Source organism: Halyomorpha halys, unplaced genomic scaffold (genome assembly GCF_000696795.3).
Source record: "Halyomorpha halys isolate HHAL.00 unplaced genomic scaffold, Hhal_1.1 Scaffold11.1, whole genome shotgun sequence".
Taxonomy (NCBI): Eukaryota; Metazoa; Arthropoda; class Insecta; order Hemiptera; family Pentatomidae; genus Halyomorpha; species Halyomorpha halys.
The window spans coordinates 647,895-670,331 of record NW_027111958.1 but is presented as its reverse complement, the minus strand read 5'-3'; the positions used below and the strand labels follow the sequence as shown (position 1 = coordinate 670,331).

The 22,437-nt window shown below is 29.6% G+C and overlaps 1 protein-coding gene across 2 annotated transcripts in view; it reads left to right on the top strand.

Moving 5' to 3' along the window:
* Positions 1-22,437, top strand: part of LOC106678913 (myb-like protein X) — a 111,917-nt gene that overhangs the window by 54,171 nt on the left and 35,309 nt on the right. For both annotated transcript variants that reach the window (XM_067049880.1, XM_067049881.1), the window contains exons 19-26: positions 4,176-4,223; positions 7,363-7,395; positions 11,771-11,815; positions 13,993-14,028; positions 14,122-14,157; positions 15,247-15,285; positions 18,460-18,552; positions 21,452-21,529. In XM_067049880.1, coding sequence (XP_066905981.1) covers positions 4,176-4,223; positions 7,363-7,395; positions 11,771-11,815; positions 13,993-14,028; positions 14,122-14,157; positions 15,247-15,285; positions 18,460-18,552; positions 21,452-21,529 — 408 coding nt within the window. The remainder of the gene's footprint in view (positions 1-4,175; positions 4,224-7,362; positions 7,396-11,770; positions 11,816-13,992; positions 14,029-14,121; positions 14,158-15,246; positions 15,286-18,459; positions 18,553-21,451; positions 21,530-22,437) is intronic.

Below are 22,437 nucleotides of genomic sequence, written 5' to 3'. Positions count from 1 at the left end.
AGAATTTTATAACATAAGAGACTCTTTTCTCAGGGCGGGTTTCCTGGCAATCAGAAACAGACGACACTTTACTAATAATAACACTTAAACTTAATAGCTATTCTACAAATACAATAAATTACAATTATAAACAAAACTAACCAATTACACAATCTTCCTTTGATGATATATGACTGTTGACATCCTCGGATCCATGACACTATCCAATTCCTAATAAATGGCTTTCAATCCTTCCCACTTCTATATATTATATATATATATATATTTCCGCTAAAGAGACATTCCATAGAGGGGAAATCTCTGCCTGTAGTGGATTGACTGCAGCTAGAGGTGAAGGGTTGACTATGGCTAGAAGTGATGGGTTGACTGTTATAGTTTTCAACTAAAAGACTACTTTATTCAATCTCTTAATTCTGTACATATTGTAATCATTTAATAATATAAAAAATAAAATAAGAAGAATTTTAATCGTTCTTAAACTAAATTCAAATATAAAGGAGATAGCTAGGGTTTAAATTTAAAAACTTTAATACTAAATAGATAATAGAATTTTATTTAACTTTTATAATACAAAAGAGAGACTCTTAATCTCTGGCGGGCTGCTAGGCAATCAGAAACAGACACTTACAAATATTACACTTAATTAAATTAATATCTATTTTACACATGTATATATTTTTAGGTATAACAAAACTAACCAATTTCATAAACTCTTCTTTTGATGATTCTTGATATCTTCTTTTCTATAATGCTATGTCCTACCGTCAAAATGGCTTCCAGTCCTTCCAAAAAGCTATGTCTCTCAAAACAATGGCTTCCAATCTTCCCCGCTTCCAGCCGACGGACGTCCTCTCACCAGGCAATCCAAACTAAGAGTATCCTATTCTTCTTGGTTATCTTCCTTTTTCAAACTGTCCACTCTTGCTGGACAGAAATTGATGAGGACCTCCTCATCCTGAAAACATCATTTCTTCAGCGCGCCCAAACAACGAATGAATGTCCAAAACCAAAACCTGCCTCGATGTTCATGTAAACATCGATTGTCGCACAACAGTTAGGGATTTTTGCAAATGATTTACTTTCTGAATATTATTCTTTAGCACTGTTTCTTGACTTCTATTTTTCCTTACATTTACCGTATTTTCAATTATGATGGGAAGAGTTAAAATAGTTTTTATGATATTTGATAAACTATCAGCTCAACATGGCCTTGATTCAACGGACTTGTTGACTGAAGAATAAGTACCGCCATCTTGGTTTTGTTTTGAATTGATGGACAATGAAAATTGGTTAGCTTGCTTTTTGGATAAACAAAACAAATGAACAATATTAAAATGATACATAAAATAAAACATATCCAAAACCTTTTATACATCAAAATATACTATTTACTCAAAAAGAGCATATTACAATATACATTTTGGTTTTGCTGATAGGGAGAGTTTGGTATTAAGATGTATATTACACACACTCTAAATATAACTTATATACATTCATGCATTCTACCAATATTTAAAAATTAATGAAACTCCAAAAATTGTTTTTTGAGCTATTTCTAAAACGGTAGATTAAAATTAAACTTTAAATTACAATATTTACACAAAATCCTTGGTATTTTTTACGACTCTTAATCTACATTGAGGTTATTTTCTTAGAACTACATTTTAAAATTTTCAGTAGTTCAGGAAAACAGGCAAGAGTAGATTTTTGGAAGAAAGAATTACCATGGTGAGTGCAGAATTAAGGTATAGTCCTATAGTAGGCTAACATTATGCCATATATACATATATTGTAATATCCTCTTGTATGAGTAAACAGTTATTTTTATATATTAATGATTTTAGTTATGTTTTTATTTTATGTATCTACGTTAAATATTGTAGTTTTGAACCTAAAAGCAAGCTAACCAATTTTCATTGTCTATAATAAATACGTTATTCAAAACAAAGCCAAGATAAGCGTGCGTACTCTCCAAAAAGTCCGTTGTATAGCGGCCATGTTGAGCAGATTCAAATATTTTAAAAACTTTATTTTAATTTTCCATCATAATTGAAATTACAATACATTTAAGAAAAAATAGAAATTAAGATAAGTATTAAAGAAAATCATTCATAAAGGAAATCATAGGAAAACCCTCAAAACCGTAGTGCTACAATCTATGTTGAGAACTAACAACGAGAGAAGGGGTAGGAAGAAAAGTTGGTTTTTGAGATTGGTTGCTTTGGCGCGGGCGGGGATTGATGTTTCCTGGATGAGGAGGTCCACATCTTCTCTGGTCTAGCTCAAGGGTGGACATCTTGAAAAAGAGGACATCCATGAGTCACCCAAGAAGAATAAGAGACTCTGTTTGTATCGCCAACCAACACACTGTGGTGGATGAGAAGTGAGTTGAAAACTTAGAGAACCAAGGTTTTATTTAAAGTCAGTGTTTGTTTGCTGAAAGATTGTTTACAGCAAGTGTTAGTTTGTTGAGAAAGAAGAAAAAGAAAACCTTCCATCATCAAAAGAAGATTTTATAAATTGGTTAGTGCTGAACAAAATAGAATTGAAGCATATTTGTTATACAGTATATTTGTTATAAAGTAGCTAATAAATAATTTAATTCGGTGTCATTAGTAGCTGAAGGTGTGTTCTGATTGCATAGAACCCACCCTGAGATTAAGAGTCGATCATGTTATAAAATTTAAATAAAAATCTACTATCTATTTAATATTAAAGCTTTCATTTTAACCCGAGCTAACCTTAGATATGAGAATTAAGTTAAAACTATATAAAATTCTTTTTAATTTTATAATTAAATTTTTATTATTACAATTTATATGTATATTACGTTAGTTTATATTTTCCTAGGAGGTGTCAACCAATCATTTTTAGGTGTAAATATAGGAAAAATGAAAAGGATAAGACAAAACAATTACATAAATCTACATTATATAATTGTTTTGTCTTACCCTGTGTCAGGTGAGATTGACGAAATAGCTTAATAATTAACTTTATGAGAAATTTAAAAGTTTGAACCAATTTAAAATTATTTTGACCTGGACTATTATTCCCTTTATATGAGTACACTGGATTGCATAAATAAATTTAAAAAATAAATGAATGAGGAGACGATGGTTGGGGGTGCGGTAAATGAAAAACACAACTAAGTTCGATTAACTTATTTTAATGTGCCAACATTTCGGCTAGAGTTTCTAGCCTTCTTCAGGGCTAAAAACAGAACAAGATAAAACCACAGTAAGTATAGAAAAATAAAAAAATAAAAAGGAAGTGTAAACAGAATAAGTTTACACATAAAATGAATAATTTTACAAAATAGAATTATTTATTCATTTTATGTGTAAAATTATTCTGTTTATACTTCCTTTTTATTTTTTTATTTTTCTATACTTACTTTGGTTTTATCTTGTTCTGTTTTTAGCCCTGAAGAAGGCTAGAAACTCTAGCCGAAACGTTGGCACATTAAAATAAGTTAATCGAACTTATTTGTGTTTTTCATTGACCGCACCCCCAACCATCTTCTTCTCATTCATCATCTATGGTCAACTATCTCTCATAATCAATTAAAAATAAATGAGTTTTCATCAGGTTTAAAAAAATAATAAAACTAAAGATCTTCAACACATCTGTTTCAATTAAATTAATAATAAGTGGTTCAACAGTAATGATTATATAATTATGTATAGAAATTTAATATTTAATTAAATATAACAATTGTAAGTAAAATATTTACTTCATAAAATGTTAACGAAACAATTACCACTATTACGAGTAGTGGTAATAGTAGGTATATTTTAAGCTGACCTATTGTAGGAATATTTTAAACTGACCTATAGGTACCTATACGGTAGGTATATTTTATTTTATTATTATTTTGAGTGAAGAAATTTCCTCTTTTTCATCCCTTTGGATCAAAATATGATTAAAAAGAACAATTGTATCGAGGATGTTTATACATGTTGGAAAACATAAATACTGTACGTGCACTTATTATAAATGTAACACTGCTACTCTACTGATCACTACTGTAGCTACCACTAGAACTGTTATGGACCATCCTGGCATAACCTAATTACAGACACAATAACTGTGTAAATAATTTGACTTAATTTGTGCTTGACCAACATACTTCCAGTATATTTATTACTAATTAAATTATTTCTTTGTTTCTTTAGACCGTTGATGAAAATGATATTGAAATACTCTACGTAGGCGGCGAAGGGGTAAGTTTAAATATTTCGAAAGTTTTCTTTTAATATTTGATATTTATTTGTTATTATATGTCAATTTTTCGTGAATCATAACTTGAAATCAGTATGAAATTCCTTCATTTTATAATCATAAAATTAATTCAATTATTTGGTTTTTTTCTGTTTATAATACAGTGATAGTCACCAAAATAATTCGTTAAACAATGTTATTTAAAGCTACTGCAGCTAGGCAGTAAAAATCGTTTGAGTTTGCAATATAATTGGGTAACGCAGATAATTAAAATATTGGAGAGCTTCAATGTGTTGGACCCGATACTATTCAATGAACCAATAAGTATCAGAGTTAGAATGTGGGAGATCTTCGATAGATACAGGGTCTTTGTCAAAGATAAAGACCTCTTGTTATTACAAGAATAAATCTACGTATAACCCGTAGTATGGTAAGGTCTTTATTAAAATGGATGCCCCTCAAGGCTACCTAAAAATTAGCTGCCTCATAGCTTACTCAAGAATAATTGCCCAACTACGACTCTCCAGTAAATATGCAATTACGCTAAGTGTCGGTCTACATAAATATACTTTGGACCCACAGAAGCTTTGCACAGCTTCTGATAGAATGGCACTGGAGGATGGTTTCCATTTTCTGACAAACTTTCTAATATAATGAGAACTGAATCCATTACATGCTGAAACTAAGCAATATTAACCAAAATCAGCTGTATGAATTTCTATCTGTACCATCAGGATTGGATCTTAGACTTCTTTTTATATATGTAACACAAAAACCTTTTGCTTAGAGCTGAATACCTACCGTCACTATAAGATGTATAATGTTTTATATTTAATTTAATATGAAGTGACATTTTTATTTTATTGTTTTATTCTGACAAATGTAGATATCCCACCTTGGGTATATTGTTTGTTATTAGTTTATATAAATGATCTTTAACTTACCATTTTTGTAAAATTAATACTTATGTATTATTTATTTTCTGTATTTCACAGTCTAACTAAATTTGTATGAGGGCTGCCCTAAGAACAAACAAATAAATTATTATTATTATTATAGTCACCAAAATAAACTGTGATAGAGAGATAAACTTAGGGGGTAATATCATATGTAACAGAAACTTCCATCTTACAGTTTAAAACAAACTATTAATCTAGCAGACAATACTGAAAGCTATTCGAGTCTACGGACTTTGAACTGTCCACACTTGAAGCCACAAAAACAATCATGCAAGTAGTGGCATTCCTTTTGGCTCAGATCAAGAAAATTCAAACCATTGCACTCTCCATGAGTAGTCTTGGAAACTGAGAATCTAAAGTGGTTTCCATAGCCGTCTAAATGTCTATGGTGACCACAATAACTTGACATGTGCCGTGAAATGTTTGAAAAAAAAAACTCAAATATTGTTCTTCATGAATAATGAATTGGAAATCAGGAGCATAAATATATTAAGAGAGAGTGAAGAGTGAGGGAGAAAGGAACCCAATGATTAAAATCATCCTTTTGACGGAACTACTCCCTTTTACTTTTATATATACCATTGTATTTTTTCTGTATTGCTATTTCCATATTTTATTTATCCATTTTTCATCTAAACTCAGGGGTTCAATAAAACAAAAAACTTAGTTAATAAGGTTTTGATAGTTTATATGTGAAGATGTTCGGAGTGCGGTCAGCAAAGCTAAACAAATAAACAGAACTTATTTATTTGTGCCAACCTTTCGACCTGAATTTTAGGCCTTCATCAGGCCTGAAAACAAAAGAGATAACAACCTTAATTCAGAGAAAATTAAAAAGAAATAATAAAAAACAAACTTGAAAATGTATATAACAAGAAATTAAGTAGGTAGTAGTTTATACTAATAGAAGATAAAATATAATATATGAGGAGAAGATGGTTGGGGGGGTGCAGTCAAACCTTGACGGTAAGATTTAAAGCTAATAGCCCTGATGAAGGCTAGAAATTCTAGCCAAAACGTTGGGACGATTAAATAAGTTACTTCAACTTACTAGTGTTTTAATTTGACAGCACCCCCCAACCATCTTCTACTCGTACAATTCATCCACATTCAACTATCTCTCATGATTAAAAATATAATATAGTAAAGGAAATAATTGTACAAAAAAAAAATGATAAAAATTTGATTTAAAATCACAGCACTCTCATCGCGCGTTTCATGATGTGGTTTTCATAGGTTGGGTTCATCACTCCCATGCCTATTTTTGTGAGTGCCACCAATTGGCTAATGGGCCTCATAAATGCCTGGGGGGAGGCTGTGAGTGAGTATTGTATATAATTATATGCTTCAAAAAATCCCGGATAGGGCCGGGGACTCGAACTCGCAACCTTTGGGTTGGCAGACAGGCACGTTACCATGCTGCTACCGTCATTAGTATCAACTACTATCTACTTAATTTATTATTATGTGTATTTCCAAGTTTGTTAGTTTTTTCTTTTTAATATTTTCTGAATTAAGGTTAATATCTCATTTTTTTAGCCCTGAAATTCAGGTTGAAAGGCTGGCACAAATGAATAAGTTTTGTTTATTTGTGCAACTTTGCTGTCAGCCCTCTGACCATCTTCTCATATCAAAAAACTTAGTTGTTTTATGAGATAACTTTATAATTTTTTTTTATTATGTTTATCGTTTTCATTTTTATTTATCATATCATTTTGTGCAATTGTAATCTAATAAATGGGAAAGCATATTGCAGCCTTGATTCCAATATTATACACTATACTTCCCCTGTAGGTAAGAGAGTACTAATATATCTGCCAGATCCAAAATTTTATTATTTATTCTAACTTCTTTTACACATTGACTGCCAGATTACTTCTATTGAGGTTAGTCACCATGGTAACATTCATGTTTAAACTGTTATTAAAAAATTAAGTAAACAAGCAATGAGAACTTGTTGCCATTTCAGGAAATAATCCTAACTACAAGTTAACTCATGGATCGCATCATAGGCAATAATGCTAACCACAAGTTATCTTGTAGTTGATAGTCAATGTGTTAAAATAAGTAAATAAGTCCCAGAGACGCTGTAGCCAATGTAAAGGTTAAATAATTTATCAGGGATCCAATTTGGTTATATTTTATGCATAATTAATTAACTCCTATCAATATTTTTTAACAGGATTCACAGGAAGAAGATAAACCCTATTATTGGGTAAGTAACTTAGTAACTCAATATTTATTTATTTATGTAGATATTTAACAATTTTGCTTTTATATAAATGTTAAACAGAGGGACCATCAAGCTCCTTTGGGAGTCCTCGGCCAAAGAATGAAAAGGGCCCCCTTACCGAAAGGGGATTCTTTTCTAGAAAATGTTTAAAAATTTCATATTTGAAACCACACATTCCATGATTTTTAACTTGAAAAGTATTTGGTTAAAGGCAAGGTGTGACAGCAGTGGGGATTCAAGATGATCTTTCCAAAACTACCATCCAGTATTAAATAAAACTAACCAATAAATTCTATTAGGATAAATGTTTGAACAAAGAAAACTCCTAATAGCACTATATCATACATAAAATGGATATATTTCATCATAAATAAAAAAAAAAAATATAAGATCACTTCTTGATTAACAGTTAAAATAAAAAAAAAATTAAATAAAGTATTTCTTAAAAATCCACTATTTACAAAAAAAATTGAAGGTTTCTGAAAAAGGTATCAAATAATAGATATTGCAATATTCAAAAATTTATTTAAAATAAAATAAAAAGAATTTTAATAGTATAGAATTATAGTAAGTAAGAGTAAAGAATTTTAACTTATTTCATACATAAAAGAAGGCTTGGGTTAAAATTAAAAACTTTAATATTAAATAGATAATAGAATTTTATTTAAATTTCATAACATAATAGACTCTTTTCTCAGGTCGGGTTTCCAGGCAATCAGAAACAGACGACACTTTACCACTAATAACACTTAAACTTAATTAATAGCTATTTTACAAATACAATAAATTCCAATTAAAAACAAAACTAACCAATTTCACATCTTCCCCTGATAATTGTTGATCTCTTCTTGTCGATGATGCTATATCCAACTCCTAACGGCTTCCAGTCCTTCCTGCTTCTAGCTGAACGGACGTCTTCTCCCCAAGCCAGCAAAATCAAGAGTGCCCGTTTCCTCTCTTCTATCTTCAATGTTCACTGGTCGATTGTAGTACAATCGCTCTGCTTTATTTGCTATGACTTACGATGTAAATAGGATATTATAATATATACATTGAATTTTAAAAATTCAAATTAATTATTAATATTTTTTAAAAATCTATGTCTTATCTTATTCCAACACTTTACCAAAAAAAAAAGAAAAAGGTTTATGGTACTGAGGCTCAAACTCAGGATCTCTATATCGCTGAGCGCATCTCTGAGTGATCTCGTTTTCCAGATGTACAGTACTATGGTTTGTGTACTGCATTGACAGTTTATCCTACTGTAGGCTTAGCAGTATTTCAGCAACCGTACAAAAAAAAAAGGTTGACCCTTTGTCGTGCTTATTCTTATTAGCATGGTGAATTTACATTAAACTAAATGATAGTTAATAGAGTTATTTGGTTATTGGATAAAACTGTACTACTTGAGGAACTGGTATTCTTCCACATGACTGGTTCAGAATGTTGTTGGTACAATTCCAACCTGGTTCGGTCAACATTTATTTCATGGCAGCCCTGAGAAGTGAAGTATCCATGCACGCACATAAACACAGACCATTTCGCGAGACTTGGTTATTTTGACTCAGAGTACCTCAAAATTTGTATTTCCTTTGAAAACTGGTATTTCCAAATTTTGCATGATCACAATAACTTTTCCTTTCTATATGTTCCATATATAAGAAAGTGAAAGTAAACAGGCTATAAGAGCATTTATTTAATGACAACTCTGGGAATTGGATCTTGACATTCCTATCTTGGGGTTTTATTCATGCTTGATGGAATGAGGCCATTAAAGCTGAGTGAGTTGAAGCCACCTCAACAACCTCGAGTTAGCAGAAGTGCAGACTTGATTCTGACCTGGGCAGGCTGACTTTTATTTCGTGATTGGTTGATTATATATAGGATAACCAACCATATGTCAGTAATGTCAAGGTGAGGAGATAAAAAAGTAAACAAAAAAGTGATGGAAGACTTACATAAAAAAAAAAATATATTGTAATATCCTCTTTTTTAATCAATAGTTGATATTTATATATAAATGATTTTAGTTATGTTTTTATGTTATGTATATCATTTCAGTATTGTTTATTTGTTATTTTAAATCATAAAGCAAGCTAACCAGTTTTCATTGTTTAAAATAAATACGCTGTTCAAAACAAGAAAGATGGTGGGAGCGTTCTTCCGAAGTGTTCATTGAATTGTTTGTATTGAGATAGATTGAGATTTTTCAACTTTTGCTGTTTCTATACAATAATTATAGAAAAAGAATAATCAAAGATGAAATAGAAGAACATAACAATTATCAATAAACTATTTACATCGTAAATCATAGCAAATAAAGTAGAGCGATTGTACTAAAATCGATTATTTTTGGATCGACCAGTGAATATTGAAGATAGAATGGCTCCATTGTTAGGAGTTGGACATAGCATCATAGACAAAAAGATAGCAGGAAACATCGAACATCAAGGGAATATTGTGTGATTGGTTGGTTTTGTTTCTAATTAGAATTTGTTATAATTGCAAAATAGCTATTGGTTAAGTTTAAGTGTTATTAGTAGTTAAGTGTCAACTGTTTCTGATTGCCTGGAAACCCGCCCTGAGAAAAGAGTCTATTATGTTGTAAAATTTAAATAAAATTCTATTATCTATTTAATATTAAGTTTTTAAATTGAACCCAAGCTATCTTTTATACTTGAAATTAGTTAAGACTATTAAAATTCTTTTTATTTAATTTTGAGTAATTTTTGAATATTACAATATATACTAATTAATTCTCTAAATGCCTTATTATCTGAGGGTTATTATGTAGAATGAGGTATTATATATGAGACAGAGGATGTATATCCACTTTATATTTATATTATATTCAAGTATATTAGACTATTTTTATTTTAAGGTTGCTAAGGTCTGGGTCAGGCATACACGTGGCGGCAGTGGGGGTTCAAAAATAAATTTGCCAAGACTTCCGGCCAGTATTAAATAATTAAAAAATAAATAGCAACAAAGAAGTTTTTATTTATTGGGTTATAAAATAAGTTTGTAACGTTTTTCAATATTTAAATTTAATCCTCTCTTTGTTTATAAAATCATGTTTACTTAGTCAATAATGTTTACATATTCTAAAAAAGGATTAGCTAAGGTGCTTTTATGCATCAGTTTCAACCGAGATTCCTTATCTTTAAGTGGTATTTTGCTTGCTCAAAATGGAAGAGAAAAAAAAATCCATTTTCGTCATTTAATGATTTTTTATTTTTGGAAAGGAAAATCCGCTGCACAGACGGTTAACAAAATTTGCAGTGTGTAAGGTGATGATGTCTTAGGAGAATTTTGACTCGGGAGATGCAAAGCGCTCAGTTCATCCTTCAACTGTTGATGACCAAATTCAAGCATTGGTCACAGACAACCCTCACTCAATGACACAGGATATCCCAGAAACGCTTAATATACCTCATGCAAGTGTCAAGTTGAAAAAAGCATCCAGCATTGGCTAATCGTAAAGGCATAGTTTTCCATCACGATAACGCCCGTCCTCACATGTCTTTGGCAGACCCGGCAGAAATCATTGGAATTTGGCTGGGATGTGATCCCTCACCCACCCTATTCACTCAACCTTGCCCAAACAGATTTTATCTTATTTTAGGCCCTTTAAAACTCTCTTCACGGGAAACACTTTAATTCACTGGAGGACTGCAAAACGCACATTCATTGCGCAAAAATCTGAGAAATTTTGGGAGGACGATATAAAAAAATTACCTGAAAGATGGCAACATGTAGTAGATCAAAATGGGTCTTATATAATTTATTAAAAATATTTACAAGAATCTAAAGATTTTATTGAAATCACCTGTAAAAACCGCTACGAACTTATTTTACAACCCAGTAGTCATATAACAAAAAGTCCCAAATAACAGCATGAATGCCAAAACAAAATATGCATCTCTAGGTTATGTAAATTAACAAAAAAATAAACATAACTTAAAAAAAAATATTTCTTATAGGTATTATTTAAAAAGAAAATTTTCATGCAAAAAAAAATAAAAATCCTGAAATCAGGGTCACATATAACCTTGTGATATTAATTAAATAATAATAACATTTAAATTCAATATAGTAGTATACTTTCTAATTATTCATTTAAAAACAAACACAATAAAAAATTTCCAATAGTATTATTATTGTTGTTATTTCCAAATATTAAATTTACAAAATTAACAACAATATTTAAATATGAATGGGCACAGGGTCCAATCAAATACTATTTATAGTCCATTGTATTTATTAGTGCACCCATGTTTGATGTTTGTCACTTTTCTTGCCAATTTATTAACATTTATTTTGTGTTGTCATTAATTAACATTACATTTATGCACAGATTTATGATCAAGATGGAGGTGATCGTTTTTCGGTACCAGAATGGGTATGTGTGTTCTTTAAATAAATATTTGAAAATGCTAAGGTTACATATTATCATTTATTTATTTTTAATTTTTAGTAAGAATAAATCCCTTTGTGGGATATTTTAACAAAGTCCACCATAAAGTTCAATATATCTATTTAGCAATCTATTAATTGAAAAATTAAATCTACACTCTAATATATACCTAATACCTTCCTTGGTTCATTATTGAACTACCCAACTTTGTCATGAACAGTGCTGCTTCTCAGCACCTTGAAAATACCCATTTAACCCAACAAATACCCACCACTTTAGGCAAAAGTGTTAGCCATTACCATGATGTAGCTATTTGATAGTTACAATCATGACAGCATTGGGTATGGTGTGATTGTTTATAGTATAAGTAATGTCAGTTGACTAACATTTGCATTAACTGTCATATGTATAAGTATTGACAGTGAGCTGTCACATCGTACAACCTTACGTAATGTAATGACAATAGGCAGGAAAACATTATTCCTATATATTCGTCCATAAACTTAAAATTGTATCAGCCCTGGGCCCCAAAAACAAATCGGCCGAAGGCCTAAAAATTGTATTTATCCCATGCCTCAAAAATAAATCATTCCCTAAAAGATACTGTTTCTTTATCTTAGGAAAAATAATAACATTTTACCCAAAATATCGGAATACCCAACAATTACCTGCTAAGGTGAAAAATACCAACAGATCGGTAGCCCTGGCCATGGAAGATAAATACATCTTACTTTGTGTATCTCCGAATTGCTATCTGTACTCAAACATGATCAAAATGCTTGAAACACTGGCCAGCACACAACGAAAGAATATGGTGGACTTATGAATAAATACTGGAAGAAATAATTTTTTTGTCTTAATTAATATGGTGATATCTTTTTTTGCAAACAAGGATTCTTTACAAATATCTTATGTGAGTACCTATATAATCTCCATTATATTTTCTCTGTCTCATTTTTATCATATTTTTATACATTTATTTTCTATTTTTCTACTTATTTTTCTGATTTTGTAAAAACTAAAAATATAGTTTTAAAAGCCTTAATTTTATTAACAACCAACCGAATGGCTTTTTACACGGTAATCCTGAAACATATCTAGGTATTTAATATGATAATATTACAAACTATGTCTATAATAATTTACATAGTAAAAAATATTAATTCTACAAGAATATATTGCATTTCCCATTGGAGCTGGATGTGCCAATTATGATGGAGAAATACAGGAAATTTACCCTGCGATGGAAGCCACGATTGACAGGGATAACACCATAATCTTCAGCGATTTCCAATCCGCATTATAAAACTTATCAACAGTTTGTATAGCTGAGTCACCCATAGAAGAAAGGTGTAAAAGCATGGCTGCTATTTTGAGGAAAAGAGGAAGAGTTATAGCTCAGCAGTGGATACCAGACCATATTGGTATACGCGGCAATGAACAAGCTGACAAGTTGGCTAAGCTCAATTGTGCGGGGAACCAGCCTGTTCAACCACTTTCCTACAGAACAGTGAAATCTATGTCAAGTTCTCATTGTAAGGACAGGGAAAATGCCAGACACAAAGTTGAAGGGGAAGGTAAGAAATTAGAGGACCTACTGGATAAGGATGAACGAATCTCTTAAAAGAGCTGAAGGAGTGGCTTGCTTTCGCCTTAGATTCCAAAAATACCTCCATCGGATAAGCATCGCAGATTCACATTCCTCTATACAACATGGGTGACATGGATGGAGACCATATTTTAACGTGTATTGGTCTAAAAAATATTCAACATAATACAAACCGACTTGAGATAAAAATAAACTCATATTAGGCAGCGAGGAGAGGGAAAATGGCTTAAAAATATACTTCCTGTAGTGCAGGAAAAAACAAATAATATTTTTTATCCAAAATATTATAATGAGGTATTAATATCTGACTATAGATTAATGTGGGGAGAAGATGGTCGGGATTGTGGTCAGCAAAAGTACACAAATAAACAAAAACTTATTTATTTGTTTATTTTTTGCTGACTGCAATCCCCTTCTATCTTCTCTTCATAAAATATTATATTTTCTAATCAAATTCATCAAGAGCTTACTATTACTTGATTAATTCTAGGTTAGAAGGGTTTATTTTACTTATGGTATATAAATAATAATTAATAATAATATCGATCCTCAGGATTATGGACCTGAAGAAATGGTGCTGGATAAGTTCGTAAGTTCTATTAAATAAATATAACATTTTTTTATATTTTACTAACAAAAAAAAATCAAATCTCATATATATTTTTTCACAATATTTATCCAGCCTGATGGATCAAATGAAGAAGAAGTAATCCCTGACGTAAGTCCATTTAAAATCTTCTGTATTGTAATTTTATGTATTAAATGTTACCTGTACTAGGAGATAAGCAAAAATGAGCTATAGTTGAAACTAATAGATAAGGTTGCCATGGATACGCCCCTAATTCATGAATGAACCATTGATATATAAATATTGTATCCATGGCAACTTTATCTATTAGTATTAACTATAGATAATTTTTGCACAACTAATCTGTACTGCTTCTACAGAGACTTTCCACCTGATGAGATAAATTATGTCCTGGGTTAAAATTTATTTGTGGGTTGGAAATAAATTTAAAACGAAAAATAACTTATTGTAAAATATATTAGAAAAATGAAATTTCAAAAGAAAAACAAACGAAGCAGAAATTTAAAAATACACATCAATAAAAAAAAATAAATAAATAAGATAAAAATTATAAAACAAATCACTTCTCTTCATATTAAAAAAAAAAAAAAAATTAACACATGGCCATATATATATGGTGTTAATTTTTTAATTTTTTTTTTTCCTTTTTTTTAATATGAAGAGAAGTGATTTGTTTTATAATTTTTATCTTATTTATTTTTTTATTTTTATTGATGTGTATTTTTAAATTTCTGCTTCGTTTGTTTTTCTTTTGAAATTTCATTATATATATGATATGACATATATATTTGTATGAAGAGAAAAAATTAACATATTGTTTTTAGAAAGCTTTAAAATAAAAAAATATATAAAAATAAAATGATTATAAAAACTGAAATATATATGAATGACATGTGCTATGAGCGATGAATTATAATTATTTATATGTATAAGGGTGTACAACAATACCATTAAAACCCAGCTCTGATATAGAGGGATAAGACCTGGGCTCTAACAGGTTCTCTAGAAAGCAGAATCAGTTTGAATTGAAAGTCCTCCGTACATTCACAGGAGTGATCTGGGATCAGAGCCTTAACACGTGGAGGAGAATAACTTGGCTGAAACTGTAGGAGCCAAGTATAACAAGGCTACTGTAGTGGCTTATGTCGAAGATATATCTAAATTACATCTAATTATAAATCTAATAATAAATACAATTTAAATTACATGTTCTTCCAGATTCTAGAAGAACCATCATCTGGACCACTAAAGAAACTGGTATGTTTTAATATATATATTTGTTTTTTTTCAAAAGATAAAATTGATAAGTAATATAAATATATGTAATATTTAAAATAAATTTTAGATAATTTAATAATTTTTATTATTCTCAGGTCTAAAATATAGCTTTGATGACTACAAGGTTTGAATAAAAAGATTAGATATTAAATAGATATAAGAATTTTATTATAAATTATATAATATTATTGACTCATATCTCAGAGCAGGTTACCTAGACAATCAGAACTAAGACACTTAACTAAATTAATGGTTAACTAAATTTCCAGGATACGTCCAATCCACTGGTGATCCAAAAAAAAAAAAGTGACTTTCTTCCTTCAATGATATAATATTCTTGGGTGACTGCTGACTTTTGATCTCTTCTTTCTAAATATCTACCACTGACAGTAGACAAATGGTGGTCCGCACCACCAGCGTCCAGATGTCATCCCTTTGGCGACTTAAACCAGTCTCCTCCAAGAGTCCTCTGTATCCTTTCTTCATTGTTCCATCTTAGATGCAAAAAACATTGATTGTAGCACAACTGGTCTAATTCACTTACAATGATCCACGATGTAAACACTTCATTAATAATTGTTATCGTCTTATATTTCTTCTTGAATTAATTTGTACTTAATCGTGTTAGAGACACAACAAAAGTTGAAAACATTTCAATCTACTGTATATTCAACATGGTAGTAATTCCACTTCGGAAGGACGCATGCTGCCATCTTGAAATATTTTGTTTTGGACTCCATAGCTTTTGAATGATGAAATCGCTTAGCTTGTTTTTTTTTTTTTTTTTATTAAACATTGGCGCGACAGACCGTGGAGGTCCAAGGCTTCAGGCTTTACTTAGGAAATACATCGTGCGTTTCATGACATGGTTGTTTTTTTGGTTTAATAATAGAAAATCAACTAATATTAACACTGATGCATACAATAAAATATAACTAAAACCACTATACATAAAAAAAACAACCATTTATACAAAAAGAGGATATTACGATATGTATGTGTGTTTGTTTTATATATTTTCTCCTCTATAGAAAGCTCTACAAAAGAGTTGCATATTTTAAATAATTTGTGCATACGCCATGTAAAAAGCATATAATATGCATACAATCTTGGATTAGTATTGCTTATTTGTAATTAAAAAATTGTAGAGAAGATAGTATATAGAACATTATTTACAAAAGAATAGAAAGAACATAAAAAAACTAAAAAAAACAAAACAGTAATTAGAGATGAGAGAAAATAAAAATAAAACCGTATTAATAAATAAAATACAACTGAGTACAAAGAATAAGATAAAAAATAAAAGTAAATAAAGTAATAAAATACAATAGGATAGAAGAAAGAATAGTTGACTGTGGATAATATATATGAGAAGAAAGTTGGGGGTGAGTTTAGAGAATAACATAAATAAGTTAAAAACTTATTAATTAGTGCCAACGTTTCGGCAAGTATTTCTAGCCTTCATCAGGGCTATGAACAAAAAACAAGATAGCCACCAATGAATAAAAGGATATATAGAATAATCAAAGTAAATAATTGTACAGAATGAATATAAATAAAAATAAAGTAATAAAAGAAGTGCAAAATAATATATATGTGAATATGTGAGTAAAATAACATGTTTAATGAAATAAAAATATAACGTTATATAATGGAAAGAAACAACGAAATATGAATAATTGTATTTAATAATAATAATTTAAAAATTACAGTTGTGGAAAGAAAATATATGTAACTAATGTAATACGTAAGTCAGAAAAAAAAGAAGAAGAATAAAGAAATAAAATATAAAGTTAAGTTAGACAAAGAAGAAATAAAAAAATATGACAATAATAAACAACAACTGTACAAAATATTCGAAGGTTGTCATTGCACACATTTACATTGTAGGTCTATGTTGTTGGTGAATTCTTTAAATTGTTTCTTTTATTTGCTACACATTATTTGTTCGGTTAGAGGCCATGAGTCCCCTTGCCGTAGAGATTGTTTCAGCAAACTATATCTTTTGTTGTCATATAGGTAACAGTCCTATAATATGTGTTGAAAAGTTTGTGGAGTTCCTCTGTCCCACTAACATGCATCTGTATTTTTTAAATTAAATCTCTTTAAGTATTATTTAGTTTAGTCAGTTTGTAGTCGGAACTTTTGTGTGATGATGTTCAGAATGTAATGGTGTTTTTGTTTGTCATTATTTCATTGATCCCCCACCCATCCCATCATGTTTACCTTGTCAATAATGTTTACATATTCTAAAAAAAGATTAGTTAAGATGGACTTAGTGAATGACACAATTTCTTCCTTATTAAACTATAATAGTTTATTTCATATCATTCAGCAACGTTTCGGGAGATTTCCCCTATCTTCAGGCTGTTGATAACAAAAACCTATATATGACATATAATTTTCTCCTATTTGTCATACTTGCTAATATATTATAATATTAATGTCATTATTGAGTAAAACTTTCTAATAGTCATACATTATAGGAGCCTATAATAATAATAGTCATACATTATAGGAGCCTATAATGTATGACTATTAGAAAGTTTTACTCAATAATGACATTAATATTATAATATATTAGCAAGTATGACAAATAGGAGAATATTATATGTCATATATAGGTTTTTGTTATCAACAGCCTGAAGATGGGGGAAATCTCCCGAAACGTTGCTGTATGATATGAAATAAACTTATAGTTTAATAAGGAAGAAATTGTGTCATTCACTAAATCCATTTTAATTCCATAAGTCTCTTCCAGTTAAAGGATTATTTAAATTTAGATTAGTTAAGGTGCTTTTATGCATCAGTTTCAACCTGGAATAGTTTATGGTGAATAGGAAATGAAGAAATAAGAGATAAGATAAGAGAGAAAAAAATAACTTACAGTTGTAGGCAGAGATTTCTGCTAAACTGTTTGAAATCGCAGGAATACAGGAATTTTAGTTATTTTTTTTTTTAGACCTGTTGAAGCCCTGTGAAGGATGGCTCGTAATAGATAGTATATTTACTATTTGAGTTATTTTGACTGTACCAGTATCATCTTCTTTTTATATATTACACACGATCAATCAATGATGTTCCAATTTTTAATAATGTTTGATTATATTTGTGTCATTTTTAAATAAAATACAATATTTATTTATTTTTCAGACCCCAGGAGGTATATTATCTGAAACTCCAGATGGTGGAGAGTCTGGAACTCCATGTATAAATACTAATGAACCCTTATGTAACGATGGAATGGTATGTTTTCAATTTTTTTTTTTCATTCTTTGATAAGTGCTTGTCATCATAATATTTTATGATATTATTTCCTAAAATAAGCAATAGTTCTTGCAGTTCCCCTCTTCGTTTATTTTTAATAATTTCTTTGCCTGTTTTACTGGAGCTTAGGCTAGATCATTAGCCTGAAATTGTGTAGAGGAAAAAACAATTCAAATCGATTCTTGACATTTTAGGGAATGTTAACGAATCTCAGCGAAGAAAAGTTCCTGGGTCACATAACTTTTCAGGCTAAGGTCTTTTAGCCAGTCGATTTATTAATATTTTGCATTATGCCAAATTATAAAATAAATCCTGAGAAATAATTCATGCATAAAATCGATCTTTTAAATCAGAATAACACAAATGCAAGTTCCTATCTTTGATTTGTTGGCATTCTAATGAATCAAAATTTCAATATTAAGTTAAAACTATTCAATTTAATTTTCCTTACCATTGAGCCCTTTAGGAAAAAAAAGATAGGCTTTAACCTGTTCGAGACAGCACATATTTTCGTAGACCATCCTCAGAATCCACAATTTTTCTTTGCTTAATTTTAGCTATTTTTGATAAAAATATGTTTGAAATAGAAATCAGTCCTGTTACGGCAGGTAGAGGTTCAAAAAGGAACCTTTACTAGCCCAACCGTGAAAAGAAAAGAATAGTCAAATTTTGTTATTTTTAAATAAGTAAACATAATAAAAAAGAACACAAAATATACAACTAGAAAAAACAGAAAGCGTAACATCATTATAAAATTAAATTAATTGAACAAAAGAGAAAAAAAAAAGTCTTATTTCACCGGTGGTTGGTGGGGCCAGGTTGTGGTTGTTCTGAGTGGATATTCTCGTTGAAGTAGATCGACAAAAGGGACGTGTGTCCGCCTGCCTTATCCTCTTGGAGGATGAGTCGAAGAAGTCCGCCTGCCGTGGCTAAGATGATTTAGCTGGCGAAGATAGCCAGAATGGTGGTAACTACGAGTGCGTAGTGAGTAGATAAAGGAGACAATGTGTGTGCACACGTAGAGGCGCTAAGAAGTCATCTGTCTGTTTGCAGTATAAAAAACAACAGAGAGCGGATTTGTTTTGTTTTTTATATCATCTGTCACATAGTTGATTACCGATCATATGTTGGCTGCAACAAGTCCCTTTGTACAAATAAGGTGATTGCATGCCATGTCTGCTGGTAGCTCCTCTGAATATTTGTATTATGAGGAACGGATTGCACACTAGGTGTGCAATATAAAATAAAATAAAAACACTTTATTAAATTGAACAAAATTTATTCCAAAACTAGTTGGTTAACATCCTTATTTTAGGTCCAGTAATGAAGAAAATAATAAAATTATAGATAAAATGAAATAAATAAGAATATAAACCTAAATTTTTAAAAAGCAGACAAGATAATGAATTTTTCAAGAAGGATGAGCCTTATTTTTCTTGTACAGAATGTTAAACCTTGAAACAATTGCCCAAACATAATCCAACATAAAATTTTATTTTTACATCCTTCTAGGATAATTTTTGTATTTAATCTGTCTTGTTCTAACGGTTGCTTCTTCCATAATGAGTGATAATTGCAATTTGAGATCATTGTACACACAGTGTCTAGTCTGTCTTTTTAGCTTGGAAATACACTACAATTGGTCTCGAATGGGTTAACACTAGATTTACAGTTGTTTCTTATATACTTATTTCTATGAGATGGGTAAAAAAAATATGCATTTTCAAATTAAGTCTGAATTGAATAATATCATGTTTAAATACATTATTAATAAGTAAAGTCTTTTTTTTTATTTTAAATAATAATAATAATATTAACGGTTTCAGATTCATTGATCCTTAGAATATTTATTGATTGATGTTGATAATTTTGTTCAATTTCATATTTCATCTCTTGGATTTACTCATGATAGCTAGAATAAGGGGGTCAACATATATTAAATACTTATAATAAGCAGATACTGTCTACAATAATTGAAACTTTTGCACACTGTCTTTGAAAAACGTTTTTACAAGTTCACTGCACCAATCATACTAAATATTGTATCTTGTTTCTTATGCAATAACTATAAGGGATTTCATTGAAAAAAAAATAACAGTTTAAATATAAATAATTAGTTGTAATTCTACAACTAAGTTCCAAAGGGTTTTACTTGTTATATTAAAAAAAAAAATTAAAACAATAACTAAGAAATTTAGGCTCGATCTCAAGAAAATTTTAAATGTATATATATTTCAATATTGAATTTTTTGTATGTAATTATGTAAACAATTTTTTATTCAGGTATAATGTAAACTTTATTGATTGTATTGTAAAACTGTTGATAGTAAATATTTTTAATTGTAGAAGTTGATAATGGGCAGAGGTGCCCAAAATTTTGCTCAGGGTGTAATGGATTCCTGATAAGAAATTAAATATAGTTTTAAAAATTACAGATAACACTGCTATAAAATCCTATTTAGTTTACAATATCGGGGCATGATTGAAATAACAAGTTGGAAGCATCTTAATAAATACTTTTGTTTTACTATTATATTTATTATTGGGAGAAAATTTATGAATGAAGCAAACATATAAGAGATTGTTAATGAAATCAGCGAGCCCATCAACTTGATGGGTTTTATAGAAATAGGTATACTACATAAAATTTTCAAAAATTATGAAGCTCCGGAAAAAATATGTGTGTATATAAATTATTTGAATTAAATGATTAATTTACAATGAAAAATGGTTAAAATTAATACTATATTTTTTGGATATTTCATTTCAAAGTTTTAAATTCGTCATATTGATGAGTCCCGTAATATTAATGGAATTGCCAACGTATTTACTTTGTGTACCTTATCATTTATTAATATTTTTTTTCTTTTTTTTTCAGGCTTTTACCTCTACTTTTTATATTCCTTCAAACTTTCACCCACCAATTTTAAGACCGACAGCAGATCAAAGTCAGAAAGTAATTTTATTTATTTGTTATTAGGATTTAATAAGGCTAGGTTAAAAAAAAATGTGTGTGGTGCGTACATTACACGGCTTATATTTACCACCTTTGATGGCGAAAATTCCAAACAATAAATTTTTATTTTGCAACAAAAACTCATTTTTTAGTGTTTTTTGAGATGTGAATAATGAATATAAACTTAATTGCCGTCAAGAATACAACAGTTTAATAAATATATAACAAAGTTGTACACATATGATTGTGATTAGGAGAGATAGAGCATGATCAGCTGCCTCCTAGTTTCCTATTCGGAATTATTGTATCTTTTTCTCTATTAGTTAATAATAAAATTCTTTCATATTTTATATTTATACATTTTTTATTACTCTTAATAATGTAAAATGGTTAATTATTGGAAATAAACAAATTTAAATTGATATTGAAAGAATATAGGTGACTGTATGAAGTAGATTGTAGGAGGATAGTCCAGGTAGCGGTCAATAAAGTAAAATCAAAATAGTAAAAGAGAACTGTTTATTGTAAACCAATGTTTCGCCCAACTTTGCAGGGCGTCATCAGGGCTATATGAAAAAACAGGATACAAAAATTTTAGAATTAACAGAACATTAAAGTAAAAAACATTTTAAAACAATTGTTATGTTTATAAAGTATATAGACAAAATTTAATAATAAAAATATAAGGAAATATACATGCAGGTAGACTGGAAACAAGTTACTAGAGAGAAATACTTTATTCATATATGCTGCCTAAATACATTAGGTTGCTATCTTACACAGCATACTTATCAATCCTTAATCGGACATATTTACATCACATATTCATGGTATAATCATAAAAAAAAAGATATACAATAATAGGATATAATCAACATTTTTTTTTCACCACTACAGTTTCCTTTTAC